The sequence below is a fragment of the Ostrea edulis genome, chromosome 8, assembly GCF_947568905.1.
Source record: "Ostrea edulis chromosome 8, xbOstEdul1.1, whole genome shotgun sequence".
Classification (NCBI taxonomy): Eukaryota; Metazoa; Mollusca; class Bivalvia; order Ostreida; family Ostreidae; genus Ostrea; species Ostrea edulis.
This window is the reverse complement of record NC_079171.1, coordinates 24,288,307-24,310,888: the sequence shown is the minus strand read 5'-3', so window position 1 is coordinate 24,310,888 and position 22,582 is coordinate 24,288,307. Positions and strand designations below refer to the sequence as shown.

At 35.5% G+C, this 22,582-nt stretch overlaps 1 protein-coding gene across 1 annotated transcript; it reads right to left on the bottom strand.

Moving 5' to 3' along the window:
- Positions 1 to 10,451: 10,451 nt before the first annotated feature.
- Positions 10,452 to 19,427, bottom strand: LOC125661001 (uncharacterized). Its single transcript, XM_056147222.1, has 5 exons — positions 18,880 to 19,427; positions 17,471 to 17,749; positions 15,850 to 16,076; positions 15,156 to 15,312; positions 10,452 to 14,266 (listed from the first exon to the last, which is right to left on the bottom strand). Exons 2-5 carry the CDS (start codon positions 17,739 to 17,741, stop codon positions 10,704 to 10,706), a joined length of 4,218 nt encoding a protein of 1,405 aa, XP_056003197.1. The 5' UTR covers positions 17,742 to 17,749; positions 18,880 to 19,427; the 3' UTR covers positions 10,452 to 10,703.
- Positions 19,428 to 22,582: the final 3,155 nt, after the last annotated feature.

Genomic DNA, 22,582 nt, shown 5'->3' with positions numbered 1-22,582 from the left:
CGACTTCGGTCTGTCGCGGTCGGGATTCCAACCCCGGCCTTCCACATGCGGGGTGAACGCTCTAACCTCTCGGCAATGACGGAGGCATTTACTGATGCTGTTTCATTGCAATGTAATTCTCAATAATAATCACTGTGCAATGCACACATTATACATCCATTTCTCTTAGTGTAAAAAATGCACCCTTGTACCATTTTACTCAAGCTGCAGAACTGGAGCTCTTTGGAAAAAATGGGATAGACCAGAAATCACAAATCGATTTAAGGAAGAATCTTGAAATTGAAAATTTCAAAACTTTATTTAGTCAGAAAACGCAAGTTTAGTAGAAAGCAATCTGAAAAAAAAAAAGATTAAAACGCCTGCTGGTCTCAATCCCACGATATACAGTTCAGCAGTCGACGGCTTTTTTAATCTACCGAGCTACTGGGTTAGAAAAGTGGTTTCATACAATATTTTTATGACCCGCTATGAATATGGCCACGGCAAATACATTGTATTGTTTGCCATGTCCATCTTCCGTCACACTGCGTTTAGCTCAGTTTCAAACAAACTCTTCATGATATTTTTATCAAACCTTTATGCTGATACATATTGGTGACATCTATTCAATTGCATCAGTATTTTTTCACCTTGACATTTTATTTGACCATGATCTCACTTTTCCTTATCTCAGTTTCAAAGGAACTATATCAGCAATATTTTTAGGGAAACTCTTACACTGATAAATATTTATAAGTGAAGCTATTCAACTGTAGCATTAAATTTTGAATTTGAGCTTCTATGTGACCTTGACCTCACTAGTCCCTATTTGTTAGCTCAGTTTCAAAGCAACTTGTGGGGAATTTTTTTGCCCCTTTCTCAATATGGCCGGGACATATATTGTTTGTCATGTCCGTTTGTGATATTCAGGTATATAAATGAGGATTTTACTTGAACATAAGTCAGATTTACCGGTATAAAAAGTTAGCACCACATACTAAGTTCACTAAAGTTTTAAACTAACAACAATGTGAATTCCCCATTGCGAAAGCAATGCATTTCTCTTCTAATTCTTTGATAAGGGGAATAAAAAAGTGTGCAGCAACTTTCTCTCACCATTGTACAGCTATAAAGTTTAATTTACATGTTGGTGATATTCCCCCTCAATTGTCCCCGATGGTCATCCTTACCTGCATAATTTTCTATTAAAAAGGGAATTTTCTGTAAAGAATTTATGTCATGCTACACCAGAGGATATTTGTAGAATTTTGATACACAAGGATAGAAAGGGAAGATGAAATTTATTGCCAGTATGTGGGCGAGAAATCGAGCAACCGTATGTTCCCTTTTAGGTTATCAGTAGGTAGTGTTCAGTCCATTTTGGAAAACGTTATCCAAATTGTTCGAATCATGTGGTAAGGGATGATGCTGGGACCTGTTGTCTTGTTCTGGAAATCCAGTAGGGAGCTTTTGAGTTGAAAAGTATTTGAAAGCTATTCAAAAATAACAAGCTCAATCTCATGTACGAGATAATCAGTCAAAACCTCTTTTCATAGGAAAATTAAGGACAATTGCTCTATATATTGATTAACAGTAACATATGAATATTTCAAATGTTGACATTTGTCCCTTGAGGGACAAGGCATTTTTATTGTTTCAGTTCAGTTCTACATGTAGCTAGTAACAGAGGAAGTGATATGAGTAAAGGGCTTATTCAGGATTTTTTTTTTTTTTTTTTTAAAAGTCATTTGATTCGAGATTATTATTTTGCCACACTGTTGGGGAAACTTTAAGTAATTGGAGAGAAAGTATCAGATGTATAAATTTGCCCAATTCGTGCTGTGGAAGTTTATGTGTCAGAAGCAAAACTCGTGGAGCTGAACATGGATCCAGGTTATTTATTCAGACCATTTGGAAAGGATTGATTTTATGTTCAGGATACATGTACCTGAACCTTGTCATATTCTGAGATATATGAAAGACAAGTGTTATTTGAAAAATTTGAAGAAAACAAAATTGTGCCTCGACGGAGGTGTAACTTCTCACAGTACGAGAAGGGCGTGTGTGGTAACACTGTCGCTCTCTTGATTCTGCTAGCGTTGAAAATAATATAATGAGTCATGTTGGTTGGTTTTCAAATAAAATTTTGGAGATATATAGGAGGGGAAAGTAAAGAAAATAATAATAATAAAGCTCTATCTCATTCGTTTGTTCCATGGACACTCGCTGACTTCTTTCTAATTCTTAAAGATTCATGGTCTTTCGAGTGGGATATATAAGATTAACCCAAGCGTCATGTTGGTTTACCATGTCCTTCAACCTGTACATGTAATTATTAAACTAAAAATCATTAATGATTGGTAACAATCAAGGACAAGACCAATTTAATTAAAATTAGAGGTTAGATCCGCTCACATACTCTCTACACAAACATCTAACAACATCCCATAGAGGGTCACGTCAGAGGTCAAATTTGCAACAGCCAATCCAATTTCCCCCTTCATATCGATAGGGTATTATCCCACAATTCCATGTATTGTTTACGTAAGGAAGAGAAAAAAAATGGCGGCACCCACGATCGTGACTTATTTATCGCGTGTTTTGTTTAAATTTTAAACATTTAGACATCGGGGGATCTTTTCATGTAAACCAGTCCTATTCGGATCCGCACACCTTGGACAATGGTACACCACAGGGTTCTGTTATCAGTCCTACACCTTTCCTACACTTTTCAATCTGCGGATGAGACCACAAAAACTAAGGCCTCGTGTTACAGCAGGTGTGGCACGATAAAGACCACTCCCTGTTCATTGACCATGAGCGCTGAACATAGATTTAAATTTTGCAGTCCTTCACTGGTAGGGTGACGTCTCTATATGAGTGAAATATTCTGGAGAGGGACGTTAAACAATATTCAATCAATCTTCAATCAATGACTTATCATCCACAATACAACACCATAAACAACCGTACCAAGTGGCTGATCTCTCCCAGTTTGCAATTGACACGCAAATTCAACACTCAAGTCGCTTTATTAAAATCATCAACATTGATAGTTGGTAAAATGGGTAGTAAAAACCGGGCCGGGCCGGGTCAGATCACCTTCGTAATCCGAATTTTTTACTTTTCTTCTTTGATATGTCATTGTTTCCTTTGAAACTTACGGAATATATTCTCAATGATACATTTAGTCTTCGCCACAAATTTTAGCACATAATATTACCTATAGGTAAGGATTTCAATGATTGTATGAAATCTGGTTGGTAAAATGGGTAGCGAGACCAAAACACACATTATTGCATATTTTCCGTATAATATGCATCTGCTGCTGAAAACCTAGCATTTTTTCAATTCACATAGAGTTGAATTTGATACTTAATGCATTATTTGACCATCTAAATGCCTTTTATCTTAATTATCGGCGATTTTTCCAAACCCGGGCCAAAAGGAAACCGGATGCGGTCGACCCGGGCCGGAGTTATTTATTCCGATTTAATTGCTAATGCTTTGATTAATTAACCAATAATGATGGTCCTAAAAAAATATCACCGACTGATAAATTATGCCTACTTTATGAATATTTAAACTGAAGATAGAGTTTAAAGAGGACTATATGGAGAGCAATTAATTACTATGTATACCCTGCCTGATTAAAATAAAAATAATAAAAAATGGTAATTTATTAAAAATTAAAATAATTTTAACCATACTGATCATGATCTGTATAATAATGACTTAAAACATTGTATTTATAGTGCTAGTATTCATTTCTTCATAAATAAAATATATATTATATTTAAAAACATCTTAAAACATCAAGATATGAATTGTGCATATTCATAATATAAAATGATGGTATTATATATCTAATTTTTAAATGAAACAATTAACAACACAGTATATGTACATAAATTTTATTTTCAAAATGGCACTCAAGTAAGTCTGCATATGCTTGTTAAATTTTAAGTTAAATTTGAGGATCATGAAATAGCAATTTTGGTAGGCCTTCCTGTTCTACATCACTATGCATTTAATTTTTCTTACATATATGTGGTGGTAGAGAAGAAGATTGTTGAAAATTATTCAATTCTGTGGCAGTTTTTGCCCTGCCTTTAAGGCCAGTCCTGAAATTTACCTTTTATGTCCCAAAGATGCTTCATACCAAATTTGAAAGGAATTGGAATGATCATACTTATCAAAAAGTTAAAAATTTGATTAACGCACGATGACAGACGACAAGCAATTGCAATGTCACCCGAGACCTAAAAATCGTAGAAACGTCTTTCTAAATCGTAGAAACGACTTTTTACATCGTTTCTACCATTTAATAAATCGTAGAAACGATTATTTTTATTTTTTCTGCTAGGTTAAATTGTCACGAATACGCCGTCGTAAGTAACTTAATGATAGTTAGGTTAAAATTTAAATTTTATTTAAAAAGATGGTTCTTATGAGGATACCTACAAGTGGTAAGAACCGTGCAATGTCAGGCTTCATGAGATCGTGCACGTAATAGCTAACATCCTCATTTTATTCGGAAGTTTAATAACTGGCCCGGGTTACCGTATCCGGTTTCCTTTTGGCCCGGGTTTTAATAAATCGTGAATATTAAATATATAAGACACGCATAACAAGTGCTATAGCATTTTGGTGATGAATTATCATAATATTTATCTAAATCATGTGTAGTTTCATTGTTGTGTCACATAGTTCAACTGTAATCGCAGAAAAATGTGTATTTTCCCTCGCTACCCATTTTACCAACCTGAAATAAACAAACATTGATATTTTCACAGTGAAGCAAAATTATGCGGTAATTTTTGTAGCGAAGATCCAATGTATCATCCAGATTATGATTAAGAAGTTTCACACCAAACGAAAATAAAATAACGATGAAAACTAAAAAATTCGGATTACGAAGGTGATCTGACCCGGCCCGGCCCGGTTTTTACTACCCATTTTACCAACTATCATCAACATTAGCTTGCAAAGCACTCTGGACTCAATTTCAATCTGGTTCATCCAGTGGGGTTTCAAGCTATCGCAACCTAAAATGGTCGCAATCTTATTTGGCAAAACTAATCCAAGGCACACTAACTACAAATCCCAGCTAAAACTCTACCTAAGAAATCAACCCATCAAGGCAGAATCACAATTAACCTTTCTGGGAGTCATCTTCGACGAACATATGACATTCAAAGTTCACGTCAAAAAATTCAAAATTAAATGCTGCAAAGTACTCAGTCTTATGTGCTCTGTTTCAGACACAGAATTCAGTGCTGACAGACAAACTCTTCTAATGCTATACAAATCTCTCTTTAGGTCTACACTTGACTACAGCTGCCAGGCTTACAACTCAGATTCAAAGTCTGGACAGGATCCAAGCGTCGGCACTCCGAATTGCGCTTAGAACTCACCACAGCACAGAAAAAAGCACAGTCCTACTGGAATCGGGAGAACTACCACTTAACCTACACAGACTCCAACTTTCTCTAAGGTACTGGTTTAGGGTCTCCTCTGACAAAACAAATCCTGCAAATACATTATTGCAAACACAACATACATACGCATACACTCACACCACATCCAGCGAAAGGTGGGAGATGGTAGGAGAAATGGACCATTTGGGTACCAAATATGGAAGTATACAAACACTTATGGGCTACCTGAGCCACCAACCAAACAATTGCTACCGATGACTCCATGGACTTTTCCTCCTCCTACAGTTTTCACCAATATCGGCAGTGCAATCACAAAAGAGCACAGTAACCCATTATAAATCAACGCAATTGCATTGCAACACATAGACATTCACTACAAAGGGTTCCAAAAAATCTACACTGATGGAAGCAAAGAACCCATCATAGGCAAAACGGGTGTAGCCATCTATGACCCCAGTGGTTCATAGAGGATGGGCATAGATGCACGGACGCGGTTGAGTTAAGGCTTTCCCCATAAATTTTTTAATACCACTACTGTACATAAATATACTTTACCGCACTGGCATATTGCACGACGTCACAATGAAAAATACGTCATGACGAAGGTCATGACGTACATATGTACAGTCCTTTTGTGGTTGGAAATGTCAAAATATTGTTTCGTTATTTACCACCGCTGTCAAACGGTAAACTGCAATCGCGTAAAAGTTTTTTGTCAAATGGGTTATATTAATTCTCTTTGATATTGAAATAGTTTCAATTTCTTCTTTATATAGCATACATGCTAAAGTAATATCCATATTATATTGTGATCTTGATATCGCCCCTAATCTACACGTATAGTTACTTTCACAATGGACTCATTTGCATAAACAGGGTTTCCGTACATAAAAATTTCATCATTGGCACGACACCCCGAGGTTTTTAAGTGAAAGATGTTCGATTTATGTGACATGTGAACTTCAGTGCCAAAGGAAAGTTAGGGTAGCAAGTTCTGGCTTCAACAGAAAATATGTTTTTTCAGGCTAGATTCAACTTCGTATGTGCAAAAATCGCTGCATCTTGCATATTCAATGCAAGAATTAGACATGTTACAAGTCACAATAAACTTGCTCTTGGCACTTTGCAAATTAAGAAATTAATATGCTTTGAAGTTATATTAACTTCAACTTGCATTGATATCTGGATACCGTGCCAATTCAACGATTTATACATACACGATACGTTTTTATCTTGTTGTTTGATCACGTGATACAGAGTTGATGTAGAAACTGTCGGACTGGTGAAAAATGTATAAGAGGTCAATATCCACTTAATGATATATACATATTGTTGTTGTATAAAAGGGTTGTGTTTACAGAATTTGTCACAAATTGATCTGTTTATTAACACTTTTTTCCTGACATATTTCTATGGCCCTACTTAACACAACTGCGGACAATATCTATGTCTACTCGACGGAGATGGTTACTCTAATTGCTGCACTCAAATACGTTTACAATAAGGGATATCGAAGAACAGTAATTCTCAGTGACTCTTTTAGTGCACTACAAACACTACAAAATTTTCAAACTAGTAGGCCAGATCTTCTCAACACCATCCCCACCTTCTTGCATCATTCCACACAATACAGTCAGCACATCCACTCCCAGTGGATACCTTCACATGTCGACATTCAAGGAAACGAGGCTGTCGACAACACTGCAAAACAAACACTAGGTCATATTACAGGGCTCGAAATTAGCGAGAAATACTCGCAAAATGCGAGTACATTTGAAAAATAGCGAGTAAAAATAGTGGACACTCGAAAATTTTAGCGAGTGGTGATTTACAAACTATGATCGTATCGTATCCGTTTTATACGGTAATGCGCCATTCGCTTTTCTTAAACTTGCACTCTGAATCATAGAAACGCTTACATGAACGATCGATTTCAACAACCGTTTCTATCCGGATTTTTCTTTTACGATTTTTAAGAAACTCGGAGTCAAACAAATGCTTTAGAGGTCGGACATCGCGTTATGATGAAAAATACATGTGCCACGAGTCCTGTTCACCTATAGGGGTGATTAAATTGAATTCTAAGTATAAAGTTTTTGTTATTAATTTATCTAAGAAGAAAAAAAATGTCGAAGTCTATGTTTTACCAAGTCTTCCGGTAGTTATTTTTATCGGAATCATGAGAATGTCCTATCTAAATTAATTTATTGTCATATTGAGGTCGGGTTGTAGTGATGACACGAGTGCACTGCTCACCGCGTAGACGATTATCAAAAAAGTCCATGGGGCTCATGATCGTGCTGCTTATAAAACCATGAGTCCCGGATGCGCTTTGAAAAATCACTAGTGACAACTCTGATGTGGCATGAAATTGGACCTGCGGTAAACAGGTTGTGGATTAGAGGTGCGATAATCAAGAGACCTAAACATGACTTACGTAACTTAGTGTCTTGTCCAAACGATGCCTGTTGACCCACAATGCTCAGTAATGAATAATGATGGGGAAAATACATGTAATTGATTTAAAAAAAAAACATGAAAAAAGAGCACTGCTTCATTATTTTTATTTCAGCTTGTAGGTTTTCATTTTAGCCTGTGGATTTTTTACCCACAGGCTAAAATTAGCCTGTGGTAGAAAAAGTTAATTTCGACCCCTGCAGTCATAACATGGTTACATATGACATATCGCTAGGGGTCAAAGAAATTTACAGCTCCATACATCGCATTATAATTGACATCTACAAACAACAGCTAAACTCAAACACCAACTCATAGGTAAAATACAACCCATGCTCAAAACCTCAAATATCACTCTAACATACACTACAACAAAATCATCACACATTTGAGGGTGGGAAAAACCAATCTATTGGGCGATTTAGGTCAGTACACCAGGCACACAAACAACAGATGTACACACTGCCAGGTTCCAGAAATAATCGCCCATTACCATTTACACTCTCCACTTCACAACCACTACAGAACAAACATCATACAAACACTACATGCAGCAGGAGTCACTACCTTTGACCTTCACATTCTGCTAACCATATCCGCCTGCAACATTAACATCATCATACCAGCAACACTAAACTTTATCACATCCACAGGATATACTAACTATATCTAAGTGTGCCTAATTGCTCTTGTCTCGAACTCTGTATCTTATTGTAGAGATGCCCCAGTTGGGGTAGGATTCGACCATCTGTTTTTGGTTGCATCGTCTCTCACTTACATCATCCCATTTCATGGTAGCGGTTTGTGTGGCGTTAGTCTGCTCCCTCCGTACCTCCTTTGCCGTATCCTCAAAAGAGTCTTCAAGGAGACCGTCTCCCTGATTTTACTGAGGGAGATCCGTGGGTCGGTCGACCACGGATGAAGAATAGCAAGCTATTTTCAAGGAGCCCTTTCCCCAACCTTACTGTGGCGATCCGTGGGCAATCGACTTTAAGAAGAGGAGATGGACCCATCCACCACCTTCTGGAGGGCCTAACCATCCCGGATCTTCAAGAATATCCGTTCCCGTTTCCAGGGAATTCGAGGGTAGACCACCATCGTCGCCTCACCACAACAAACCTAGTGTAGCCCCTACTGGGCCATCGTCAGTATATACACATCTTGACCGAGAAGAACATCGATAAAAAGAGAAAGATTAACAACTGTAAGGTATAGAAGTAGCTGAATAAGTCTTTCCTATACAAAGACGGTAATGATTTAACTTTATTAACTACTTTACATAGGAAATGATACATTGCTTACCTTTACCCGTACTTACGCTACATTCTTTAAGGAATGAAGCTAATGTTGACCTATGTTATACGATATAATTTAACTTGGTGCAGTTTATGCTTTATAATCCGCGAAGCGGACCAAAAGAAGCGTAAACTGCAACAAGTTACATTATATCGTATAATATAGGTCAAAATTAGCTTCATTCATTATAATTTAATGTAAAAAGACAAAACTACACTGTACAAGTCTTAATCTATACAAAAGTAAACAATCACTTAGAAATAGAAATCACTTGCACCGCGCAAGGATTCACTTAGCAACAGAATGGGGAAGCATCGAACGGGAAAACCGCCATCTTGGTTCTATGTATAACCGGAGCATGTACATTATTAATCATTTGAAAACGCAAGTTGGTGTTTTCAACGAATCTTGATATAGAAGATATTTGTAGGCTACATATGTAGGCCCAATGTTTACTGTGTAGCGCAAGATCAACTTTGGAGACGCTCCAACAGAATGTACCGGGGAGTTGTTTATTTTTTATAAATCTTAACCCGACATCACACAAAATACGTCATACACAAGAAAATGCTACATAAATTGCAGTTTCTTGACTTTTCGCCTATTAAATCCGACAAAGTAAAATGTAAACATCACAGATTGCAATCTACATGCCATCGAATTGGCGTGACGTCATCTAGCATATGCACATTTTGTAATGCATGACGCATTAGATGTTTTGATAGGCGGATCAAGCAATCTCCCAAGTGAAAATATATTTTATAACAAAACAGCAAAGTTACAAGTACGGTACTTATTATACCATTATTTTGCAAATGATATCGTTGTATCAGAATTAGTATCCGACGAGTTCTTACCGCTAGTGTTTGGTGCACCTTAAATTTGAAAATTTTAGAAGGGGGGGGGGTCTCACCGAATGTGGCCCACGTAAACCCGCCACTGATCACTTGTCAGAAAAATATGTTGATTTGTCAGATGATTTTGGTCACTTGTCATGCAATAATGATTTTTAAAAAGTAACTTACAGTAACATGTTTTCACGCTCAATATCCATTTAGGAACATAATGATCTGGCAAGTCGATTAAATATTTTTACAGGTCGACTTAGTGATCCTTTTGTCGACCTTTCAGATGGTTTTGTTAGGATATCAGATAATCCTGTTAATTTGTCATATTCTGATCTTGTCTTGTCAGAAATAGAGACGGAAAGTAGATGTCAACTTAGAATACTTAATATTCTAATCGTACCGTCACTGACATTAAATAATAGCAATCACGCATAGATAATGTTATTTTTATTTCAATAATCACTCACATGTACAAGGTTATACAATTGTCATGTAATGTGAATACATCACAAATAACTCAAATACTGATGTCGACATTAACTTGCGATAACATATAGTCCGATTAAACTAATCTTATGAGACTAATTGATGATAAGTTTTCTTTTAATTATACGTACATTATTTAAAGAAAGTGTCCATGCCAGTGCGTATGAAGCTGAATAAGAAATACACTAAAGTACATTTAGCAATTTTCTATGTTGCATATAACTATTGTGACAGGTAAAGTCAATATCTCAATTATGAAAAATAGGAGAATCCACCTGTATAATAAAAAACAGCATACGTGTCTATACCAATATACTGGCTCCAACAAACTATGAAACAATTGATTTGCTAATTTAGAAATAAATAAAAATATACAGAAAAAGGAAACAAATATTTTGGCGATCAGAAATCGGTAAAAGTCAATGAAGCTCCAATGCTGGTGGTCAAGATTGCATGTACTTTTGCTCTCTATGGATGAACTAAGAAAAGGTGCAAGAATCATTCCCATAAGAAAACTTACCAATGTGACCTTGAAAACCGTTAACAGTAAAGACTGATGTTTGCGGATAACTGGAAATGGAAAATAAATGACTAGTAACATAGTACAAACCCATACACAATACAGATTGAAAACTGTTTGCCCTGTGTTACTGGATATACCGTGATAGAATAATACTCTGATTGTGACCATGGCAATGGCTATGTTCGACGAGATACTTAACAATTGTTTTTTGGAATATATGTCACTTCTTATAGGCATGCTCCCCATTCTAACAAACAAAGACTGAATCATAATTTCAGATGGAAGATATATAAGATGCAGAATAATAAGAAAGATTACTTGCGAATAGAACATGTAGCGAAATTGAAATAGCCCAGATTCTCTCGAATCATTTGCAGATATTCCAGATCCACGTCCATAGCACACCCTTTTTGCACCAAAGAAAGACAACCATAAATAGCAGGCCACAGAAAGAAATGTCCAACAGATAGAATAACATTTTTCTTTTTTTATGTAACTTTTTGTTTTATTACATCCCAAGATTCGTTCCCCCCTCTCAATATCACATTCCTCTAACAATGGTGAAACAGTTCTAAAATGATCGATTGGTAAATTTCCTCGTCTACATCGTATGCATGGATTGGCACCGTGTTCTATCAATGTTTCCACAGCATCAAGACATTTCGTGACATTCGTTGACCTTACAACAATGGAATGCAGTGGTGTGTTTCCAACTTTGTCTTTGATATTCACATTCGTATTCATAAAACTGCTAAATATCATTGGAACAAATTTGAAAGCAATGATATATGTTATTACATTTTGTAATACGGACTGTGATGACATGTTTGTCAGAGTGGTCGTTGTTCTTGTGGACAAAAGAACTTTAATCATAGCCCTACTATTTGCGAAGTGAAGCGCAGTTCTGCCATGGGCATCTTTTTGAAATGGATTTGCACCGTAACTCATCAAAGCCTTCGCTGCGATGAAATTATCACATACAGCTGAGATATGAAGTGGAGTAAATAGCAAATAATTTTGATGGAAGTTTGCTAGCGAAACCTCTCTTTTGTCATTAACGTGTATACCTCTGACAGCGGAATACCTATTCATTTTTTTGATTTTGTTGAATATCTTATGAATCATATGTATATCATTTTTGCAAATAGCATCACACACGTTAACAAAATCACCCCAAAGACGTGCCCTGGAGTTATTTGCTCTACCGGTAATTGATTTCAGAAACAATGCCAACCTCTCCTTCACCACACCCTTCTCTAAAAATGACAAAGGGAATGATACGCCGATAGAATTTACCACCTTACCGGAGTTTAAGAGCATTTGAATTATTTCAGAATTTTTATTGTGTAAAGCTTCTCCCAAAAGATCATCGGATGTGAATGGTGTAGCAAAGATGAGATATTCATCAGGAGCATAAGCACCATAGCTCAACAAAACTGACACGGATTGTTCATTGTTCTTCTGCACTGCTAGAACCAAAGGCACCCGGGATTTAAAATCAAATTCATTAACAGTAGCTCCTCTACTCAAAAGCAATTTTAACATTTCAACATGGTTAAACCAGGAAGCTACATGACAAGCAGTCCATCCTAGAACCTCATCTACTTGATTTATATAAACACCTTCTTCTAATAATAGTTTCGCAATGTCACATCGTTTCGTTCCCGCAATTTTACACAGCAATGGGGTGCCATATTTGTCAAAAGAATTGACATTAGCTCCCCTTTCTATAAGTGATTTTATGATATCTATACTTCCACCTAGTACTGCTATATGTAAGAGATCATTAATCAAAGTATAACTTTCGTACAATTCTCGAGCAATACCCTTTTGTCTTTCAAAAATGTGATGAAACAGCAAATGACTGCCTGTCGCAGCTACCCAGTAGATGAACCGACATTTGCTGCTCTGCAGAATTTCTGTCAACGCCTCTCTGTTTATGTTTGTGATATCCCTCAAGTTCTTCCCAACTTGTAGATATGACGGTAATAGCATCTCTGTACAGAGTATGGATTCCAAATGATTCAGAGATATTCCATTCTTTTCAATGTGGGACACAAAATAATGTACAAAACCTCTGTTTTGCAATGGCTCGCTCAAAAGAATATCATGAAATTTCCCATTGATAATCTCCTTTAAAAGTCTCTGCGATAGGTCGTCATAGGATGAACGTTTGATAACTAAAACATTTTCATCGTCTATTTCATGTCGTGTAATTCGAATCCGTTCTCTTAAAAATGTTCTTTTACAGCACTGAAACATTACCTTTGGAAAACAGGAGCCAAAATGGAAAGCAACAGTATCTTCAATATTATCATGAATGAATGTGAAAGGATTATCTAATCCAACAAAAACACCAGTCAAAGAAAGCAACTGGTTATAGAGACTTGTCCTTGAGATGAATTCTCCTACACCACACGCTTCTAATACCAAGCTATAATCATCTTTTCTATTGATTTCACAAGTTATATCAAAAATGTTTTTGAGTTCTTCAGGATGAAAAATTACGACCAGCACCAAAACACAATATACCTCATTATTCTCTTTCTGTAAGTGATAAAACTCTTCTTTAAGGATTTCTGATGGTGAAGAAAAAAAGTTCGCCTTTCTCTTTAAGAAATCAGAATTTGAGGAATACAATCTACACATTAATGGAAATGCATATTTACAGCTACATATTTTTCGGAGTGAAACTTCATCAAATTGCATCTTTATGTTTTGATGTAACAAGTGCTTTTCAAACATTCCCTTCTTTTCGATTTCAGACAAGGTTAAATCAGAAGAGTCAAGATCAACAACAGTTGTATCAAAAATTGTTTCATATAAAAAATGACTGATATCGTTTTGCAACTGTCGTCGCAAAGTACACAGCAGCTTGGCGTTTTTGTCCCTAAATATGACCTTGAGACGGTCATTCAATCTTCTCCACGTCTCAAATATCACACTGTCCACTCGATATTTACCAAATATATCATCAATAACAAATATTTGTCTTCGGTCACTGAATCTCTGAAATGGTATATCATTGGCTGAGCTTACCGGGATTATTTCATACCCTTCTTCTTCGAGTAGAAGGGATACATACTTCATTGTTGTTGATTTTCCAGCACCAGAGTTTCCAATTATCATTACGGTGTTGTTAGTCCGAATTCTCTCTAACACTTCCGCTGTTCCCCTAGTTCTGTAGAAAACCTCCAATTCAGACTTCCATTCTTTTAACACGTTTGTCGTATTTTCTAACCAAAAAAGGGAGTAACACATATGTCAAGTTTCAATCACAGCATTTACATCTGATACTGCTAGTTAGTTATATATTTCAGTCGGAACTAGAAGGAACAAGTATGATTTGTAGAATCGCCATAATAATAGAAATAACACATGTGAACATAGTGTGATTATAATATCGATGTAATGACCTTCATTTTTGCAATAACTGCCCTTTCGCCGAAAGTAGGGGGCGTGCTAATGATCCTAAGATTCAGGATATATAGTAGTAGCAAATGGGGTATTGTAAACCTTACGGTATCAACATCTTTATTATGGGCCGAGTTGTAACATATTGTATCAGTCTTTTACAATAACAAAGTTAAGTTTATTCGATTTCACGAAGAAGAATTTTTAAAATCACATTTCGTTAAATTGAAGGGATAGGAAGAGGAGAAGGAGTATATACCTTTATCCAATATGCCTATTTTGGTGTTTAATTCTGTTCAATTAATGGTATTATTAATACCAAAACTGTTATGAGTCGTCTAAAAAGAAATAATAGACACATGGGAATAAAGCGCGATGAAATAATATGATAATATAAATATAATCGGGTATGTAATATTGTTGTCAAAGAAGGGGAGGCAAGGTAAATTTGATTTCACAATTATTGTCTGAAAATTATTGAAAAGCAAAAACAAATATAACAAACCCCCAAACTCCAAATCCTAAATCATGGAGGGGGAAGGGGGCAAGAAGTTAGTTCTAAAATTCACAGTAGGGGATCAAAGATTTTATATGCAAATACATAGGGAAATTCTTTAAATATGGGCCAAGGTGACTGATGGGTCCCTTATTGTCATATTACATTACAAATGTAAGATCGGGCGGGGAATTCATGGACATATTTCTAGTTACCTTTCAGATTACGATGGAATTGCAACTCATTCTGCATTTCATGTAAACCCTGTTGTATTTTACATAGAAGCTGTTCTCTGTTGGATCCATCAAAGTCAAATGTTTCTATCTCACGTACCTTCTCATCAGTTTCGCCTTCACTAATCTCGCTCAAAGCCTTTAATAGAACAAAACCATGAATGTTATAGCATTAGCTCGTGTATTTCTGACAATATCACATTCAATATCGACCGAATATCTGACTGCTTCTTAATACACTTTCGATTGATGATACATGACTATAACATTAACATGTACAATACAGAATATATTACTCAATTCTAACGCTCCTGAAATTTTTCCAGATCTATGGATTACCCGAGACTGAATTTTAATATCAAGATTCTTGAAAGTGTATTGATTTAGTGGATATCAAGATTATTGTTTCATGAATACTTGGTTGCTAAAACAGGTCTTGTATGCTAATATTTCATTGATATTCACTTTTACATACACTAGCATTTATAGAAACATTGATTTACAAGAGTCTGATATTGTCATTTCATTACAAAGAGAGAAGGCCATTTTAAGTTTTCAGTACCAAAAAAATCGGAAATTTCATGAATGACAATTTCATAGCTTAAATTTTAAAAAGTTGTTTCGATCTGCGCTTTGCTCTAAGCATAGCATTCTTTCAATAAATGTGATTACATACCTTTTTTAATGAAGCCCATATCTTTTTAAATGAATGATCTCTCATTCGATTCTTTGATGGATGAGCTAACTTGTTTCTGTACACTTTGATTCTGGTCATATTCGCACCCAGGGAATTATCGCTGTGAGGTGGAACTTGGTCCCATCCGGTGGCAGGTTCGGATACAAGGTTTAGATTTCGAAGAAGGCAAATCATCAAGGTTAGATCAAAGTCTTCCGAAGAAGCAGCTGTAACAATGATGAAACATGCAACCATTTTACAAATTATTAAGAATACCAATCATGTCATCTGACCAATTAAAATCACATCCTAGGATACACTCACAATATTTATAACAGGATCTGACATAACCCCATTGGGGATCATGTCCATGTGACCTTTTGCTTGAAATATTCATGAGAACTATCAGCCAGTCAGATTGCGGCATACAGACAATGATGGCTATTGAGGCGGTTCGTAAACAAGTTACAGTAATCGCTTTAACACGAAGTTTATTGCACACTGCACTTTTTGACACACTGTCTTTCCATGAAGTATAGCTCCAAAACTTCATTGTTATTTCGGATTTCAAACATTTCGGTTGAACATCACTAAAGAGACATCATTTGTCGAAATGCACATCTGGTGCATCAAAATCGGTACCGTATAAGTTTTACACTATAAAATTGTTGTTCTCACATACATAATTCTGAAATTTCGCAAAAATGCCAATTCTATTCCGTTCATACAAACAACAAGACATACGATATAAAATACACCCAAATTAAATTGTGAATTGCGATTTATGTATGAATAGGGATGGGTATCATTTGAATAGTTTTCAAGATGGTTTACTTCATTAACGCGAGAAATATAACGCCAGTTGACGTAAACGGTGCATTGTGACGTTACCTATAGCTGCGATGGGTTTTTTTTCAAACCAAATAATCGCAGCCATTTTACTTGAATTGTGAATCGAACACCGACGACTTCACAGCCGACGCGCTGATTGGCTAACATAAAGTTCCCATCAACCCAGGGGGTCACCCCTAATCGGGTCATATCAGATCTTCTTATGCAAAGTATACGGAGCGTATCTAAGAAGTTTGAATTTGATTAGATTGGTCATCTGACAGGATATCATGGAGAAATTGAAAATACCATTGTTGTGAATTTTACTTAGATTTCTGATTACGAACTTAAAGTCGTGCTATAAAAATATTCCCCTTGCGAAATTTACATTCTCAGACAAAAAGAATACCCTTAGGTTTGTGGAGAGAAAATTATCGTTGGAGAATTTAATTTCCTATTGAAAGATAACTGATGATTTGATAACTGATCATCTCACAGGCCAGATGAAAGTTTCCTAAAATATGTATAATTCTAGTTTGTTAATTGTAATGTATCTGATATCTTTGGTTGCTTTGAAATGTCTTCAGTTGATGATTATGAATTGACAGTTTGGTTTGGGTAAAATTCATCCGTGAACGATCTTGACGTTCGAAGGAAATAATTCTTTTGTTTGTTTCGTGCAAAAAAAAAACAAAAAAAAAAAAAAAAAAAACACACAAAAAAAACAACTAAAAAAAAACAACAAAAAAAACACACAAATTTTATTATTCTGTAATGTCTAATTACAAACCTTTCTTTCCAGAGGTAGATACTGCAGATATTGTTGGTATTTTCACGCCTGGAACGCGAAGGAGTACGTCTTGTTGATAAACATTGATAACTTTCTTACTGAAAAGCATTTGAAGTATCTTGGCGTTATTGTTTAGTACGTTGGCTAGATCATTTGGTGGCACAATAACGTCAAACTGCTTCCTCACTGCCGGAGGAGCAACGTGTTTAATCAAAACATCTAGGATCCAAAAATTTCTCTCTTCTTTGGAAAACATAGATCTTTCTGCCATGATTTAGTCTGTAAAATATGAAAGAAATCGTTTTTCCACACAAAGACCGAGCACTTGTTTTATATAAGATTGATCTAAATGTTGTATAGACAAGAACTTTGAGACCTCTAAGTGTTTATTTGACGTAATAAATAGATGAATAATTGCTTTTGTCAAGGAAAAACTGTAAAGCTTAATAGGACACCGAAATGAATAACGTAAAGGCCATTTTGTTTGTATGTTACTTAGTTACTGCAAAAACAATGGAGGATCATTTCGACTTTTTTCCTCAAGAGCGCTGAAATAAACCCACGACATTTAAATCATTAACATATTATATTCCGTTATTGTATGAATGAATTGTATGGGATTCTTAATTAAAATGTTTAAATGCCTGCGCCTGTCGAGATGGTGTATCTTTGTCATTCAGTGTTGCGTGTTATGTACATGTACCTGTTAAATAGGACAGCCAACCAGTTTCTATCAAAATAAAATCAATCTAATTTTATCAAGAAAATAAATTGCTATCCTATACTTAATCTCAAAAGAACTTACCTTACTTAAAGATACCGTGCAGCGTAGATAGAAAAACAATTTTCCAGTCTATTTAAAATTAAATTATAATTTCACCTGGCAATCTATCCTTAAAATGCTTACTAATTCTGTAAGCAATATGCAGCTTTCAAACTGCTCACATGACCAGAGAATCGAATTCCTTGAGAATATGGGGAAAAGTTAAAGAAGGAAGTCTGCACATTATTAAATCTCACCTAGCATTAACAGTAAAATAGAGGTTCCTCCTAAATGGTATTTGTAATGTCTTAGGTATGACGTGGAACTGTGGGCTTTGAGCACTACACTACCGCGACTGTCGCGTACATCAAGTTGTAGTATCATCACGTGATATTAAACAACACAATACATTATAAAGCTTATCTTATTAAGAACGCAAGACTAAACTTGAAAAGAAACTTCTAGTACCTTAGAGATGTGACCTACATATCAACATCGTGCATAATATTATCGTTGTCAATGTGCAGTTATTGTTTTTCCTGCCGTCAAATTAAAATGGAATGCTCAACAAACACATCTAAATATGACATTGTTACTGTCTTTTCATATTCCAAAGAAGTGGTTTGTAATACAAAATAAATCTTACTTTTGTGTACCATACCCAGGTGTGAATCCGCTATATACCTCGCTTCATGTCTACTCCCACGTCATCAAACTGTGAATGTTAAAATCGTATCTGTGAATTTTTCCGGATTTTGCCTTATGGCTTTTTCCGAAACAATGCAGTATTCACCCTCATTGTGATGTTAAAAGCATTTTATATTTAGGAATATTTCTTAGAAACTTGTGTATTAACGAAATTCTAAAAAAAAAAAAAAAACCAAAATATTTATAAAATATGTTATCTTACATGTAAGTTTCTATTTAAACCGAACAGTCGCACATATATATCAGCTGTTGTCAACTTACAGAAATAGTTTCTTATTTCGCGGTCTGCAGTACTTTGGTAAAAGGCACACTTTGATTTAAACCCGAGTGACATCACTAATGCCATTCTAGTAATCGATTGTCAGTCCTTGTAAATGATATCAACAATACATGTAGAATATGACATGTCATCACATATATTTACATTTACTCAATTGTATGCTTAATTAAAAATTAATGTTTTAAGATGTCATAACCTTTCGTCTTTTGAAGTAAGCTAATCACTGCGTATGCCTATATTTTAACTTTTGAGAGCACAGTATAGATTTACAAAAAAAAACCCCGCAATTAAGATAGGTCCACCATCATGTGACCTATCAATATCAATGGTTCACAGAAAATTAAAGTCCTGAAAGTACTGAAAGACGGGTCAAATTATTCAATGCATAACTTTCAGAAATGGTGCAGTTATGCAAACTCCCCAGACAAATACTTTAATCAGACCTAGGTCTTGAATTACAGATTTACGTACAACTTCATATTCGTGTTTTGATACAAGAAAAGAAGTGTTCAAAATCGTTATTTTCTTGAAGTCTGTTCCCTTTTGTTTGGTTTTGAGGCCAAAACGAATATTTAAAGAAATGTTTGTATTGTGAACTCCTAGTCTTGTGGCCAGTTTTGTTTAATCAATATAATCCAGAACTCGATATTCTTGGTTATCATTTCGCCGAGATAGGTCCTTGTTTATTAAACTTCAATATCCTTGGTTTGTATCTTATAGTGAGGGTCACCTTTTTAACTTGAGCACTTAGCTTTTCAGCTATTCATAGCTAATTCAGGTGCTGAACTCTTGTGAAAAAGCATGAATGCTATAGTAAAGTAAATGAAAAGAAATATAGATAAAAGTATGGAACAAAGTTTCATATGTCAACAGAACAGAAAGATAACATATGATAGGTTGACATATGACAGTATACATTGTATGTTTAATAGCTTATTTTTTATGGACCAACACAATGAAACCAAATGTTAATCATACCATTAATAATGGCATACTTTGGAATTGCTCAATACAACCTGTCAATAACACATGGAATGTTAAAATCAATTGGATATGTAAACACTCCAATTCTTTCTTTACATGTAGTAAAGGAAATTTTCCAACCTACTGAAACTGTAAACAAGAACATGTAAATTATAAACATTGTAACAAAATTGGTAACATGGTAATTTCAAATGTTTTGACATTCATTTGGGCTAGAAATTTCCAATGCAATTAAAAATATTTACATGTTACAGTCCAACATAAATAAACAAGTCCATAAGCCAGGCAACTCTCTTCTCAAGTGAAACAATATGACATGAAGTGCTGCAAATTCCGGCATTTTAGAATATTATGCATATTATCTCCCTCATGCATAGCTCTTATCCTTGGACGAATTTGGCTCCACTTGTTTGGCACGCTGTTTTTGGCTATATTTAGCTCTAAAACTTCATAGTTATTTCGGATTTCAAACATTTCGGTTGAGCATCACTGAAGAGACATTATTTGTCGAAATGCGCATCTGGTGCATCAAAATTGGTACCGTATAAGTTTTACATATACCAGTATCTGGACAATCAACAATTGTAAAAGCATTACTACTGTTGAATAGTAATAACATCGATATAGAACAGCGAACTATGATTGTGTAAAGAATATGATACTGTTGCAATGTGAGATTTTTGGTTAATAATACAGACTGATGCCTGATCAGGGTTAAATAAATTGCAATGCTGGGTTTCCATAGCTATTTTCAGTATCACAGAAAAAGGTTATAATGAGATGGACATATAAACACTCCAAACTTGCATAAAACAAGATGTGTTTATGAAACACAAAATGACCCCAATAATGGCCAATTCCGAAGATGGCCAAAGTCACAAAGACAAATATCTTGGTACCAGTAGAAATATTTTGCCACAAGAAATGCTCAAGTGCAATATGAAAGCTCTAACATTTACCATTTAGAAGTTAAGACCAATGTCAATCTTTTTAAAAGTAGGTCAAATGTCAAGGTAAAAAAGTTTAGCACAAACGGAAATGTCTTGTCACAAGGTATTATCATGTGAATTATCAAAGTTCTATCACCTACTGTTCAAAAGTTATAAGCAAGGTTAAAATTTTCAAAAAGTAGGTCAAATTCCAAGATCAAGGTCAAATGGTCCAAAATGTTGGTACCCACAAAAAGGTATTCTCAGAAGAAATACTAATATGAAATATCAAAGCTCTAGCTTTTACTGTTCAAAAGTTATTGGCAAGGTTTAAAGTTTTCAAAAAGTAGGTCAAACTCCAAGGTCAAGATAAACAAGAGGCCCATGGGCCACATCGCTCACCTGAGTCACCTTGGTCCATATCAGAAGATTTTCCATATCTATTTGCATGTAAAACCGTAGTCCCTATTATGGCCCCAAACCTTCCCCTGGAGGGCATGGTTTTTGCAAACTTGAATCTACACTATGTCAGAACGCTTTCATGTAAATGTGAACTTCTTTGCCCCAATGGTTCTTGAGAAGAAGATTTTTAAAGATTTTCCCTATATATTTGTATGTAAAACTTTGATCCCCTATTGTGGCCCCATCCTACCCCAGGGGGGGGGGGGGCATGATTTTAATAAACCTGAATCTGCACTATATCCGAAAGCTTTCATATAAATCTCAGCTTTTCTGGCTTAGTGGTTCTGGGAAGAAGATTTTTAAAGATTGTTCTTATATATTTGTATGTAAAACTTTGACCCCCTATTGTGGCCCCATCCGACCCCCGGGGGCCATGATCTTAACAATTTATAATCTGCACTATATCAGGAAGCTTTCATATAAACCTCAGCTTTTCTGGCTCAGTGGTTCTTGAGAAGAAGATTTTTAAAGATTTGTCCTATAAATTTGTATGTAAAACTTTGATGCCCCCCTTGAGGCCCCATCCAATCCCCGGGGTCCATGATTTTAACAAACTTGAATCTGCACTATATCAAAAAAAAAAACCAAAAAAAAAAAAAAACGAAAAAAAAAACAACAAAAAACCAACAAAATTTTGACCCCCTATTGTGGCCCCATCCAATCCCCGGGGGCCATGATTTTAACAATTTAGAATCTGTACTATATCAGGAAGCTTTCATATAAATCTCAGCTTTTCTGGCTCAGTGGTTCTTGGGGAAAAGATTTTTAAAGATTTTTCCTATATATTTGTATGTAAAACTTTGACCCCCTATTGTGGCCCTATCCGATCCCCGGGGGCCATGATTTTAACAATTTAGAATTTGTACTATATCAGGAAGCTTTCATATAAATCTCAGTTTTTCTGGCTCAGTGGTTCTTGGGAAGAAGATTTTTAAAGATTTTTCTTATATATTTGTATGTAAAACTTTGACCCCCTATTGTGGCCC